The sequence below is a fragment of the Otolemur garnettii genome, unplaced genomic scaffold (genome assembly GCF_000181295.1).
Source record: "Otolemur garnettii isolate 467f Iridium unplaced genomic scaffold, OtoGar3 scaffold00002, whole genome shotgun sequence".
Classification (NCBI taxonomy): Eukaryota; Metazoa; Chordata; class Mammalia; order Primates; family Galagidae; genus Otolemur; species Otolemur garnettii.
This window is the reverse complement of record NW_003852397.1, coordinates 32,762,491-32,775,593: the sequence shown is the minus strand read 5'-3', so window position 1 is coordinate 32,775,593 and position 13,103 is coordinate 32,762,491. Positions and strand designations below refer to the sequence as shown.

The 13,103-nt window shown below is 47.6% G+C and overlaps 1 protein-coding gene across 1 annotated transcript in view; it reads left to right on the top strand.

Annotated features, from left to right (window-relative positions):
- Positions 1–13,103, top strand: part of SH3BP5 (SH3 domain binding protein 5) — a 79,123-nt gene that overhangs the window by 21,795 nt on the left and 44,225 nt on the right. Inside the window, exon 3 of the mRNA XM_003781714.3 lies at positions 4,483–4,611. Within this exon, the coding sequence (XP_003781762.1) occupies positions 4,483–4,611 (129 nt within the window). The remainder of the gene's footprint in view (positions 1–4,482; positions 4,612–13,103) is intronic.

The window sequence follows — 13,103 nt, the reverse complement described above, 5'->3', positions numbered from 1 at the left end:
CTATGGCATCATAGCTCACAGCAACCTCAAACTCTTGGGCTCAAGTGATTCTCTTGCCTCAGCCTCCCAAGTAGCTGGGACTATAGGTACTCACCACTATTCTTGGCTATGTTATTTATTTATTTATTTATTTATTTTGAGACAGAGTCTCACTTTGTCACCCGTGGTAGAGTGCTGTGGTGTCACAGCTCACAGCAACCTCCAACTCCTGGGCTTGGGCAATTCTCTTGCCTCTGGAGTAGCTGGGACTGCAGGTGCCTGCCACAACTCCTGGCTATTTTTTGTTGCAGTTTGGCCAGGGCCAAGTTTGAACTTGCCACCCTTGGTATATGGGGCCGGCGCCCTACTCACTGAGTCCCAGGCGCCGCCCTGTTTTTTTTTTTTTGAGACTTTGCTCTTATTCAGGCAGGTATCGAACTCCTGAGCTTAACCAGTTTGCCTGCCTTGGCCTCCCAGAGTGCTGGGATTACAGATGTGAGCCACTGTACCTGGCCTGGAAGATGAGATTTTTATCTTTTTCTTCCCTCCGTCCCTACCACATACCTATTTTTTCTACAGCGCTGCCTTAGGAACAGAATTATGTTGTGGTCAGTATTTGGTGATTACATTACATTTGGTGATTACATTTGGTGATACATGCCGCTATGTAACTACTGTTGAGAGCTGAACCATCAACAACTGATAATTACTTTTCCTTTTTGTGGTAGAATACATTCTGCAATCGTTTCTGACAAACCCACCATGTAAAGCCAGGTTAAAAGGGTAGATTATGACGTGTGATGTATGGCCAAAGGAAAGAGAATAGTAGGAAAATGGGAACAGAATCTCAGTAATGAATCAGCACCAGAAAGTCATCTGCAAGGAAAGAAACAGGAAATAATCCCTCTGCCAACCCCACTTGGCTCCCTGTGGCCCATGGGACAAAGTTCACGTACTTTCCTACAGCACACATGATAGCCCTCCTGTGTTAGTCCCTGCTGGAGGCTGAGGATGCCCCTCCTCTTCTGTTTGGTGGAATACCCTTCCTTCTCTTCTCTTTTCTTCTCTTTTTTCTTTTCTTTCTCTTTTGGTTTCTTTTGGTTTTTTCTCTTTCTTATTTTGAGACAGAGTCACCCTTGGTTGAGTGCAGTAGTGTCATAGCTCACGGTAATCTCAAATTTTGGGGCTCAAGCAATCATCTTGCCTCGGCCTGTCAAGTAGCTAGGACTACAGGTACTGGCCACAATACTACGCTATTTTTAGAGACAGAGTCTGGCTCTTGCTTGGGCTGCTCTCTAACTCCTGAGCTCAAGCAGTCCACTTGCTTCAGTCTTCCAGAGTGCTAGGATTACAGGCGTGAGCCATGGAGCCTGCCTTGATGACCTTCCCAACTCTGAGTCTGTTATTTGGTGTGGGTTGGTAGGTCTCAGTAGGTCTCGGTACTTACCACACTACATTTTACTTGTTTATTTGCTGCTTGAGTTTAATAATGGCTCTGCCATTTCCCAGTTCAGGGACCTGGGGCATGTCGTCTATCTTCTCTGCACCTCAGTTTCCTCTTCCGTAAAATGTGAACAACTGTAGCACCTACCTGGTAAGGGTTGTTGGCAGATTGTGAAACTGAGGGGGTTAAATCACTTAAATGAACGCCTGTGCATGGCAAATGTCAGTCTGTGCTCTGTAGCCCTCTTTCCCCACAGAGGTAGAGTTGGGGGCTTATTTTCGTGTGGCCTGAAGAGCTCTTGGCAAGTCCAATGTCCCCAGGGGCTGAGTGGGACCATGAATGAGTGAAGCAGGTTGGATGGGATTTAGACTGAGGGGACGCACTGGAAAGGGCCAAGCCCCTATCTAAGGGGGACCTTCTACTCCACTTCTAGCTAAAGATTGTCAGGTAAGGAGGGCTCCAGTATTGCCAGATCGTCTGGCTATAAAATTTGAGAATTCTCTCCACCTTTTTTTTTTATATGACCTTTCCTTGCTAAGTACTATGCAGAATACAGGCTGAGTGGACTAAACCTGTTGGCCCACTGGCCACTGGGTTGGAGCCCAGTTCTCATTTAGCAGAGCAGGCCTGGGGTGTGATGTGACCTGCCTGGGCCACACGCTGGATGGTCTGGCCCTCAGATTTCCACTGTGGTGTGAATGGGGATAGCGCTGGTGCTGCCCACCACCAGGAGGTGACCACGAGGATGCTGTCACCTGCGTCAGTGCACATTGCGGAGCAGCTGCCCACATAGCTAACAGGCTATTCCGTGCATCCTGTCAGCTGCCCTTGCCTCAGACACTCCCTGGGTGGTTTTTAACAGCGCCACAGGTCTCTTTTTAGATGAGGGGGAACAGTTGTGTGCATTTATTGAGCATTGACCGTGTGCCCGGGATTTGTTAGGTATTTTACTTTTGCATTTTCCTTTATTCTTTCTAGCAGCCCTTCTATGAGTTGGAAAGTAACTATTTTATAGCTAATACAGATGGTTCACAGAGAAGTTACCTGATTGTGACCCATAAAAGGGAGTAAACTAACATTGAATCCGTGTTTCTTATTAAAATCCTGGGTTTGACAACATGCTGCCTCTCACTTGCTGGAAGCCAGCTGGGCAGAAGGTATGTTGTACCCCAGGGCGTCTGCCTCTGTGGCCCTTCCCCTGGAGAACAAGTCTAGTCTTATTCTGTGTCTTCAGGAGCTGTAGCAGGTAGCTTTGGGCCTGGATGGATAGGAGAGAAGGCGGAGAAAATCAGGATGACACAAAACTGGAGGAAAGGGGCCCACACCTGTGTCTAAAGTGGGATTTGGCCTCAGGATCTGGGGAGCTCCCCTGGGAGGCAGAGGCCGTGTCCTCCTGTCTTAGAATACAGCAGCATTCTTAAGCCCATCTGGCAAGCCCATGACTTGAGATTAGAAGACCTGATGAGAGCCTCTTTACCCTCATGAGACCCTGCAATTCCACGTGGGGAAGTATATTCCAGATTCTCACTCGTGAGGCAGGCCCTTTCCGGCCAGGGGAGCCCATGTTAACACCAGCGGGGTCAGCCTCAGCCCCACAGCTCATGATTATGTGTTGTTTGTTCCTTCTTGTCTGAGTATTCATTTCCCTTTTCTCAAACTCGTGCATGCACATGTGTCTGCATATACGTGTGTGCCTCCCCACACCCCTCGCCACCCTGTGTGGCTCTGTTAGGCAAACGCCAAAGGGGATGGGGTCTGTGAGGTATTGACCTGATTCCAGCAATATGCCTTCCTAGACCTGTTAAATTTATTTTTTCATTTTTTCCCTTCCTTGTACCTCACTGATCTGGTTTCTTTACTTTTACCGCATGATTAAGCTTAGCACGGCCCTCCTTCACTCTGCTGCCGAGGCCTAAGTTGCTAGTTGCTGTCTCCGGGGTGGGTGGCCACCCTTGCCTCTTGCCATCCTCTACATTCCATACCTTTGGGTTTCTGGCAAACACCCTGCTGCTCCCTTTCCCTCAGCTGAGCGTGGGCTCTGTGTCCATTCATGTTTCTGGCTTCTGTTTAGATACTATTCCTTGGGACGTTTCCCACACTGGCCTGGTGAGGTCCTCTGCTGCTTGAGTTCCATGGCCTCTGTACCATCTCTCTACACTGGCATTGACTTCTCTGGGATGGGCTGTGATGCTATTGCAGCCACCAGACTAGAAGTGCCCTGAAGGCAGGGCTGTGCCCAAGGCTCAGCATTGCATTTGGCATGTGTTGAATTTGCACTTATTTTTTAATACTGACCAAATTACATGGTTGTATTTAAAGGTGTCATATGGACAGAAGTGACTGGATATTTCCCTGAGGACTCAGATGGACCTTTTTACTCTGCACTGGTCTGTCCAATATAGTGGTCACTACCCATGTTATTTATTTATTTTTAGATAGGATCTCCATCTGTTATTAGACTGTAGTGCGGTGGTGCTGGCAACAGTTCACTATAACTTCTGATTCCTGGACTCAAGTGCTTTTCCTGCCATAGCCTTTCAAGGCATATAGCACCATGCATAGCTAGTTAGAAAATTTTTCTTTTTAAGAGATGGAGTCTTGTTATGCTGCCCAGGCTGGAATTCAGTGGTACACACACTGCACTGCAGCCTTGAACTCCTGGATCAAGTGATCCTTCTGCCTCAGCCTCTCAAAGTGCTAGGATTATAGGGGTGAGCCACTGTGCCTGGCTGATTAATTACATTTAAATGTATGTAATTAAAATTAAATTAAAAACTCACTTCCTATGTGATACTAGCCACTTGCAAGCATTCAGTAGCCACATGTGGCTGATGGCTGCCATCTGGGGCAGTGTGAGTCACAGGACGCTTTCACCACTATAGTGGTGAGGAAGCAAGTTCTAGATGGTACTGCTCAGGGCACTGTCTCATAAAGGTGCCAATTTGGGGGTCTGCATGTTGGGTAAAGTCCTTCCTTAGTATTCCTGGTTAGGTAAAGTAGGTGTCTCTGGATTTCTTCTGAAGTCTGACCTGTGTTTCCTTGATTTCCTCCGGCTACAGGATGCTCGTCAGAAGTTCCGCTCTGTTCTGGTGGAAGCAACGGTGAAGCTGGATGAACTGGTGAAGAAAATTGGCAAAGCTGTGGAAGACTCAAAGCCCTACTGGGAGGCTCGGAGGGTGGCGAGGCAGGTAAGGTAGCTCCGTTGGATGTCTCTCCTGCCTCCATCCATCATCCCGAGGTTTGGGTTCTGTATCTCCCACTGAAGGTCAGCAGCGCGGGTCCTGTGTAACTGCGACTTTGTGTGTAGCCATGTCTGAAGTCAGCCTCTTATTCCCATGATCCCCCATGATCTGCTTCATTCTGGCTCTCATGCTGTCAGCAGGGTGTGGGTGCTGGTATTTGGATGACCTTGCACATGGGCACCACCTTGCTGCCTGGGCTGGTCTGGGTGCGCTTCCAGGCAGCTGGGCCTGCTCAGGGGAGGGATGTGCGCCTGAGCCCGGAACATCAGGCATGTTCCTCCTCTTCTCCTAACCATGGCCTATCTGGCAGCAGCAGGAGGACTCCCTCCCTCCCTGGAATGCTCTTTGCTATTTTCTCTTGAAACATTGATTCTTTGTCCCAAGACCCCAAATGAGCTGCTGAGAAACCAGGACCAGAAAGGGTGTGGCAAAGGGGAGCTGTAGTTGGCGATCGCTGGGGCTGTGTGCAAATTTGTTCTGGTTTCACAGCGGTTCTTCTTTTGATCACCACCGAAGTGATGTAATTTGCCACTTGTGTCACCTCCAGCATCTGATAGCTGGGCCCTATGTTTGGGTGGGTGTCCTGTTGTGTGTTGGGCTTGGGGCCATGAGCATTTTGCATTCCTCTGCCCACTTGGGTGTCTCCTACCCTATTGTGAAATGAGAGCTGAAATTTCCCTAGAAGGTCTGAGAAGTTGGTCCAAATTGTAGTTGACTTAACAAATGACCAGGTGCCATCCCTGTTACGTGTTTATAATGTGAGGGAAGATGCTGCCTCCAAAGGTCTCTGTAGGAAAATGTTTAACAAGCAACACATGAAAAGCTTTGGAGCACCTGCCGTGTATGTGTGTGCCGCCTTAGGGACTGTGGGAGAGAGAATGGCAGGATGAGCCCTGTGGGAATTTGGTCTTCCAAAATCTAGGAACATATTAAGGTCAGACCCAGAGAGGATGCAGGGCAAGGCCTTAATCATTCCTCTTTTCCCTATCTCCATGCACCTCCCAAATTTCTCATCAAGGCATCCCCTTGCTTCTTTGGCAGTTCTACTGAGATCTTATCTTTGTATTTAGGTTTTGTACTCTGAACCCTGAGCTGAGGTTTCTGGTTGGTCCCTGCCAATTATGTTACTTCTATTTCTAGGTAGAATGGCTTCCTAAAATCCTTCTTCCTTCCTTGTCCTGGTGAAATGGGCTGTGTGATGTCAAAGAACTTATGCAATTGTGAGTTGGTCTGCCTCAAGCAGCCACTCCCTCTTTCCACTTTCCTGAGGGCCCAGCCCAGGCCTCTAGTACTCTAGGGAGAAGCAACTTCTCAAAGGCATTTTCAAGTTCCCATAGGTTCTAGAACACTGAGGCATCTTTCTGCCAAAGTGTCCATGTTCCGACAATCTTTAAGATGTCCAAAACCTCCAAGTTGGGGATGTGTTCTGCTCATAGTAGCCTAAGGTGGTGTTCATGACCTAAAACTGAAGCAATTTCTGATGATTTAATTTAAATATTGGATAAAATATTGAGGAAGACAAGAATTCCTTTTCTGAAAGTCTTTAATGCTTGAATTTATTATTCTGATTCCTTTTAGCCCACACCTATCTACTAGAAACAGCCCACGTACCCCTGCTGCAGAGCAGTGTAAGAACGACCCATCAGAGCAGTGGTTCTCAACCCTCCTAATGCCGTGACCCTTTAATACAGTTCCTCATGTTGTGGTGACCCCCAACCAGAAAATCATTTTTGTTGCTACTTCATAAGTGTAATTTTGCTATTGTTATGAATCGTAGTGTAAATATCTGTTGTGCAGGATGGTCTTAGGCGACCCCTGTGAAAGGGTTGTTCAACCCCCAAAGGAGTAGCAACCCCACAGGTTGAGAACTTCTGCGTTAAGAGTATCCCCTTGGAATCTACACAGTGGCTTCTCTTCCCTGAAGTTTCCCCTCCTGGTCCGCAAGCACCGGTTTTAGGGCAGAGATGGCTCAAGGGGAATTTGTGTTGGAGGGAGCTGATATTAAACATGCTTCCACCTCGGGGCCTTGAACTTATCTTCCCTGTTTGGCATTATCATCTTCATGGTTTCTGTTCAAATTTCCCTCTATCCATAAGGCCTTCCCAGGCTCATATATTTAAAATGGGTGCCTCCTGGCCACCATCTCAGCTGCCACCAGCCCCCAGGCCTTGACGTGCTTTTCCCTGTCTGCTTCTCCCCATCAGACTTGTGGATTTACTTGTTTACAGTAAGTGAAGCTCCTTTAGGACAGGGAGTTTCCTCTGTTTGGCTTCCTGCTGTGTCTGCATTGCCTGAATACAGGAGGTGTTCAGGTACTGTGTGCTGATGAATAGATGGACAAACTAGTAAATGATGAGGTTGGGGAGCCACCAATGGTGGTCACACGTTCCTCCCTTGCTTCCGACACCCGAGTTTTCCTCTCCAAACCCTCCTTTACTCACAACTCCTTTCCTGCTCTTGGCTGGGTAAGCAGAGGGGGAGGAACATGACTGGCAAATCCAGCTTCTCACTTGGTGGGTGGGTCCCCAGCTGGCTGTGACACATCCTGGAGTAGATTTCACACCACCCCTTTTCTGGACCCCAAATCCTCTTTGATGGGAAAAAGGGTGGGAGGGAGTTGACAGGGAGATTCCTGGTCTGCTGGGAAGCAGCAGAGGTGGTTTCTCTCCTCTTTTTCCCTTCTTATGGCCAAGTGAGGGTAATAGTTGGGACAATACCTGAGTCCCTTGGGTAAGCCACTGAGTCTTCAGGTCTAGCCAGGTGATGCTCAAGTCCTGGGATGACTGACTCACTCTCAATGAGATGTTGAGGGCCAGGCATGGTGGCTCACACCTGTAATCCTAGCACTCTGGGAGGCCAAGGTGGGTGGATTGCCTGAGCTTAGGAGTTGAAGACCATGCTAAGCAAGAGCGAGACTGTCTCTAATAATAGCCGGTGTTGTGGTAGGCTAGGGTGACCAGATTTTAACATTTGTAAAGCCGGACAACATGGGGGCGGGGGTGGGGGGGTGGGAAGGGGTGGGGGGGTGGGGGTGGCAGGGCGGGGCCTGACAACAATGCAAACTTTGGTAAGCAGTTCTCGATAATCACTTCTCAGCAATTATTTGTTATTATTACAGTTTAACATTATAAAATTAACAAAAAGAATATAAAACTCATATTCTGGCAAAATAGCCACATGGCAGCCGAAAACCGTATATTCCCTTCCTGTTCTCCTGCCTGTTCATGCATTCTTTCCAAAAATCGGGACTTTTTTGAAACGCCGCGGGACCTGGGACAAATTGTTAAAAAGCAGGACTGTCCTGCCAAAATCGGGACGTCTGGTCACCGTATGGTAGCCACCTGTAGTCCCAGCTACTTGGGAGACTGAGGCAGGAGGATCGCTTGAGCCCAAGAGTGTGAGGTTGCTGTGAGCTAAGATGATGCCATGGCACTCCAGCCAGGGTGACAGAGTGAGACGCTGTTTCAAAAAAAACAAACAACAAAAGATGGAGGTTGAGAGGTATTCTCCCAGCTTTGTGCGAGTAAACCTTCCTGCGGCTTCCTTCCTTCTTGCAAGTGGGAAGGAGAAGGGTAGAAAAGGTTAGGGCGACCCCTACCTCTCAGCTCTAAGAGACTTTCTGGATCTGTAAGCCAGAAACTGGAAGGATGCTCAAAGGCTGAGATTGGCAGGGATGTCTCATTTCATCTCTCTGGGTGGTGGGTCGCCTGGGCTCTGGCCACATGGATAAGCTTGCTTGTGTACAGCAGTCCTCTGACCTTCCTGACGGTGAACTGTTTGCTGCCAACAGGGGCTTCCTGTTTTCTTCCGCTGGCCTCATCCCCACCCGTTTCCTTATCCCCTCTGACTGTGTACATCGAAGATCGTGTCTGAGTAATTCCTTCCGAGCAGTTCCTTCGAGGGCATGTCAGGAAGCCTTGCGTCCTCATCTGTGAAGTGCTGGTGGTCCCTATTTGTAGGAAATAATGCCCCCAAAGTACTTGAGGTGAGGAGGTATCAGGTCCTCACTCTCAAATGATTGAGCTCAAAAAGTTCTTTGTACTGTACTTATTTTTTAACTTTGTGAATATTTTGAAATAAAAATACTAAGCTATTTGGAAAAATCAGACTGGTGGTTTCATATGTCCGGAATGTTCTCATTCAGTATCTCAAGACCGCTCTCCTAAAACTCGGTTTTCTGTGAGGAGTTTACGAAGATTTATAATTGTTGGGCTAGTAGAAATTGTATCTGCCCACCAAAAATTTGCATTTCCTTTATTGTTTCTGATGTGAACTCATTTTCCTACCAATGAGTCAGATGCGATCCTGTGATCTGAGAACTAAGTCTCGATTCTGGTGAGAGGAAGTGGAACGTGACTCCCCCTTCCCCCCAGGGCTGGGTTGGGGGCAGGGAACTGGCTTTGATTTGTTTGAGAGTTTTGACCCTGAGCCCAGCTTGTTTGTAAAGCTGCTTTGACATATCTGCCAGCCCATCTGGCCTTCAGTGTGTGGTAGAGGAGCAGTCTGACAGGGGTGGAGTCCTGGTGACTCAGTAAAGCTCAACAGCAGAGTGGTTTTTGCTTGCTTTGCTCCCTGGGTTCTAACTAGTATAATGATGGCCATAGACCTGTCATTTTATCACTGGCAGTACCAGCCCTTGTTATTTGTTGTTGTTGTTAAAAAGTTTGTGTTAAAATATATGTAACACAAAATGTACCATGTTGACCATTTTTAAGTACCCAGTTCAATGGCCTTAAGCCCCGTATTCTCTCTCTCTCTCTTTTTTTTTTTTTTTTGCAATTTTTGGCCGGGGCTGGGTTTGAACCCACCACCTCCAGTATATGGGGCTGGCGCCCTACTCCTTTGAGCCACAGGTGCCGCCCTTTTTTTTTTTCCCATTGTGAGTGCAGGTCACAGTGTCCTGCAACCCTCACTGCTATCCATTCAGGATGCTTTCATCTTCCCAAACTGGAACTCGACCTATTAAACAATAACTCCTCTTGCTGCCCTTGTCCTGCCCCTGGCAACCACCATTCTACTTTTTATTTCCATGAATTTGGCTACTTTAGATACCTTGTAAGTGTTGAGAAGTCACATAGTGTTTGCCCTTTCATGACTGGCTTATTTCACTTAGCATGATGTCCTCAAGGTTCATCCATGTTATACCAAGTGTCAGAGTTTGTTTTCATTGCTTGTATACATACCATGTTTCATCCATTCATCTGTGCATGTTGGACAACCCTTGCTCTAGGGGTTGGAATGTGTCAGGAGAGAGCAAAGCCTTGTGCAGACCTAAAGGGCAGCATCCACAGGAACTAGTGGGGGTGTTCAGTACCTAGTTGCCTGTTTTGTGTTTATGGGGCCATCAACACATTTAACATCCTTTAGAAAAGCAGATACGGGTGGGCCTGTGGCTCAGTGAGTAGGGCACCAGCCCCATATACCAAGGGTGGTGGGTTCAAACCCAGCCCTGGCCAAACTGTAACAAAAAAAAAAAATAGCCGGGTGTTGTGGTAGGCGCCTGTAGTCCCAGCTACTTGGAGGCTGAGCCAAGAGAATTGCCTCAGCCCAAGAGCTGGAGGTTGCTGTGAGCTGTGATGCCAGGGCTCTCTGAGGGTCACAGAGTGAGACTCTGTCTCTAAAAAAAAAAAGAAAAGCAGATAAATAAGAAATATTTTAACTTTGTAGGGTGACTTAGCTATAGGAGAGCTGATGAAGCTTGCTTTTTGGAGCTAAACTGCCTGGCTTCAAATCCCAGCTGTGGGACTTTTAGCAGGTTACTTAATCTCTGTGCCTCAATTTTTAAAAATCTATAAAGTAGAGTTGTATATCAATTAGCATTTGCTATGAAACAAACCATCCTAAACCTTAGTGGCTTAATAGCTCATGATTTTGCTGGGCAGATTTTATGATCTCAGGTATAACTGATCTCACACATATACAATCCTTTGGTGGGTTGGCTGGGGTCTGGCTGAACTTGGAAGTCCTTTGTTGGGCATCTGGGTCCTGGTTCACTGAACCTAGTTGACCTGGTTCAATTACTTGGTTGAGCCAGAAAGTTCAGCCGACGCCCGGTGGTAATGGAAAGCAGAAGTGAGTGGAAACTGAAAATAAAACTGGAGCAGCACAGGTAGTGTGGCTAGAAAGTCAAAGTCACTTGCACAAGTTTCAGGGAAACAAAGAGATTTTATTTAGGGAGAACAAAGAGAAAGTTTAGTGCACTTCCAGAAAGTTGGAAGTGGGTCCCCCTCGTGAAGGAGAAAAGGTGAGAGAGGAGAAGCAAAGGTCTGCAGGGGTATAACTACTCTGTCCATTTGTAATTGGCTGCAGGTCTTCCACTGTTCTCTCTGTGCCTCCAGGCAGTAGCGCCCTTTTCTATTGGTCATTGGTTACCTAGGTTTCTTTTTTTTTTTTTTTTTTTTTTTGAGACAGAGCCTCAAGCTGTCCCCCTGAGTAGAGTGCCATGGCATCACGCTCACAGCAACCTCCAACTCCTGGGCTCAAGCGATTCTCCTGCCTCTGCCTCCCAAGTAGCTGGGACCACAGGCGCCCGCCCCACGGCTTGGTATTTTTTTTTTTTTTGATTGCAGCCGTCATTGTTGTTTGGCGGGTCCGGGCTGGGGATTCGAACCCGCCACCTTAGGTGTACGTGGCTGGCGCCTTAGCCGGTTGAGCTATAGGCGCTGAGCCACCTAGGTTTCTTAATACCCATTCTCACCGGCCCTCCAGACTTCCTAGTTCAGCAGGTCAGGTTTTCCACCCACCCCCCTCGTTGAAGTCCCTTTCTTAGTGTCCCTTCTGAGCCTTATCTATCAGGCAGGTGATTGGTTGTCAGCTGGGGTGGCAGAGGTGACTGTGTGTCTCATTCAACAGGCTAGCCTCGTCTTTTTCACATGGTGCTGGGATTCCGGGAACAAAAAGAACAAGCCCTTTTCAATGCTGTGCGTGTGTCATGTTTGTTAACATCCTGTTGGCTCATGTAAATCACATGCCCAGTCCGAATTCAAGGGGTGGGAAAAAATAAGCTCCACCTACTAAGTATCTAGCCACTTTCATAATTTGTCGTAGTGATTGCATTCATATATATAAAGGATTTGTATCAAAGGCATTATTCTTGATGTATTTTTCTATCCAATATTATGTATCTGTGGTGAAAACTGCTACTTTATTATTTTATTTTATTTCGAGACAGAGCCTCACTTTGTTTCCCTTGGTAGAGTACCTTAGCGTCATAGCTCACAGCAACTTCAAACTCTTGGGCTCGGGTGATCCTCTGGCCCCAGTTTTTCATTTTTAGTAGAGACAGGGTCTCACTCTTGCTCAGGCTGGAAAAGAATGGGCAGCCTCCCCATTGGGGAATCGAACCCAGATCTCCTGTGTGACAGGTGGGGATATTCCCACTGTACTAACCAGGAAAGTGAACACTGCTACTTTAAACAAACAAAAATAAAAACCATACCCCCCCCACACACATACAACATACAACATACAAAACCCTGTGGGTAGAAGAGGAAGCAGACCTCTGCCGGCTGGGAGGGGGATATGTAAAGTGTAGAGATAATGCAGGTGGAAGAGTGACCTCAGGTAGGTTGAGTATGTACTGAGCTGTTTGTGGGGACAAAATGTGTCAGACCATTGAAAATGAGGAGGAGGGAGTAGCTGATTTACTTTCTGACTGACCCAAACCCCTGTAACCCAAAAGAGATAATGTGGCCTGGTCCTTGAATGGGTGGGGAATCATGTGAAATGAAATGAGCAGGTAGGCTCGGCGCCTGTGGCTCAAGCGGCTAAGGCACCAGTCACATACACCTGAGCTGGTGGGTTCGAATCCAACCTGGCCTGCCAAACAACAATGACGGCTGCAACCAAAAAATAGCCGGGCGTTGTGGCAGGTGCCTATAGTCCCAGCTACTTGGGAGTCCAGGAGTTGGAGGTTGCTGTGAGCTGTGATGCCACAGATTCTACCCAGGGTGACAGTTTGAGGCTCTGTCTCAAAAAAAAAAAAAACAAAACAAAACCAAAAAACCAGAAATGAGCAGGTTAAGGGCCTGGCACGGTGGCTCATGCCTATAATCCTAGCACTTGGGAGGCTGAGGCCGGTGGATTGCCTGAGCTCAGGGAAGACCAGCTTCAGCCAGAGCTTAATACTGAACTATATAACACTGTTTGACAGTACATTTCAAATACTTAAAAATTTTTTATACCTCAGGTGGCGACTATGGCTCAGTGAGTAGGGCACTGGCCCCAAATACCGAGGGTGGCAGGTTCAAACTCAACCCCAGTCAAACTGCAACAACAACAACAAAATAGCCGGGATTGTGGCAGGCGCCTGTAGTCCCAGCTACTTGGGAGGCTGAGGCAAGAGAATCGTTTGAGCCCAAGAGTTTGAGGTTGCTGTGAGCTATGATGCCACAGCACTCAACCTACTGAGGGTGACAAAATGAGACTTTGTCTCAATA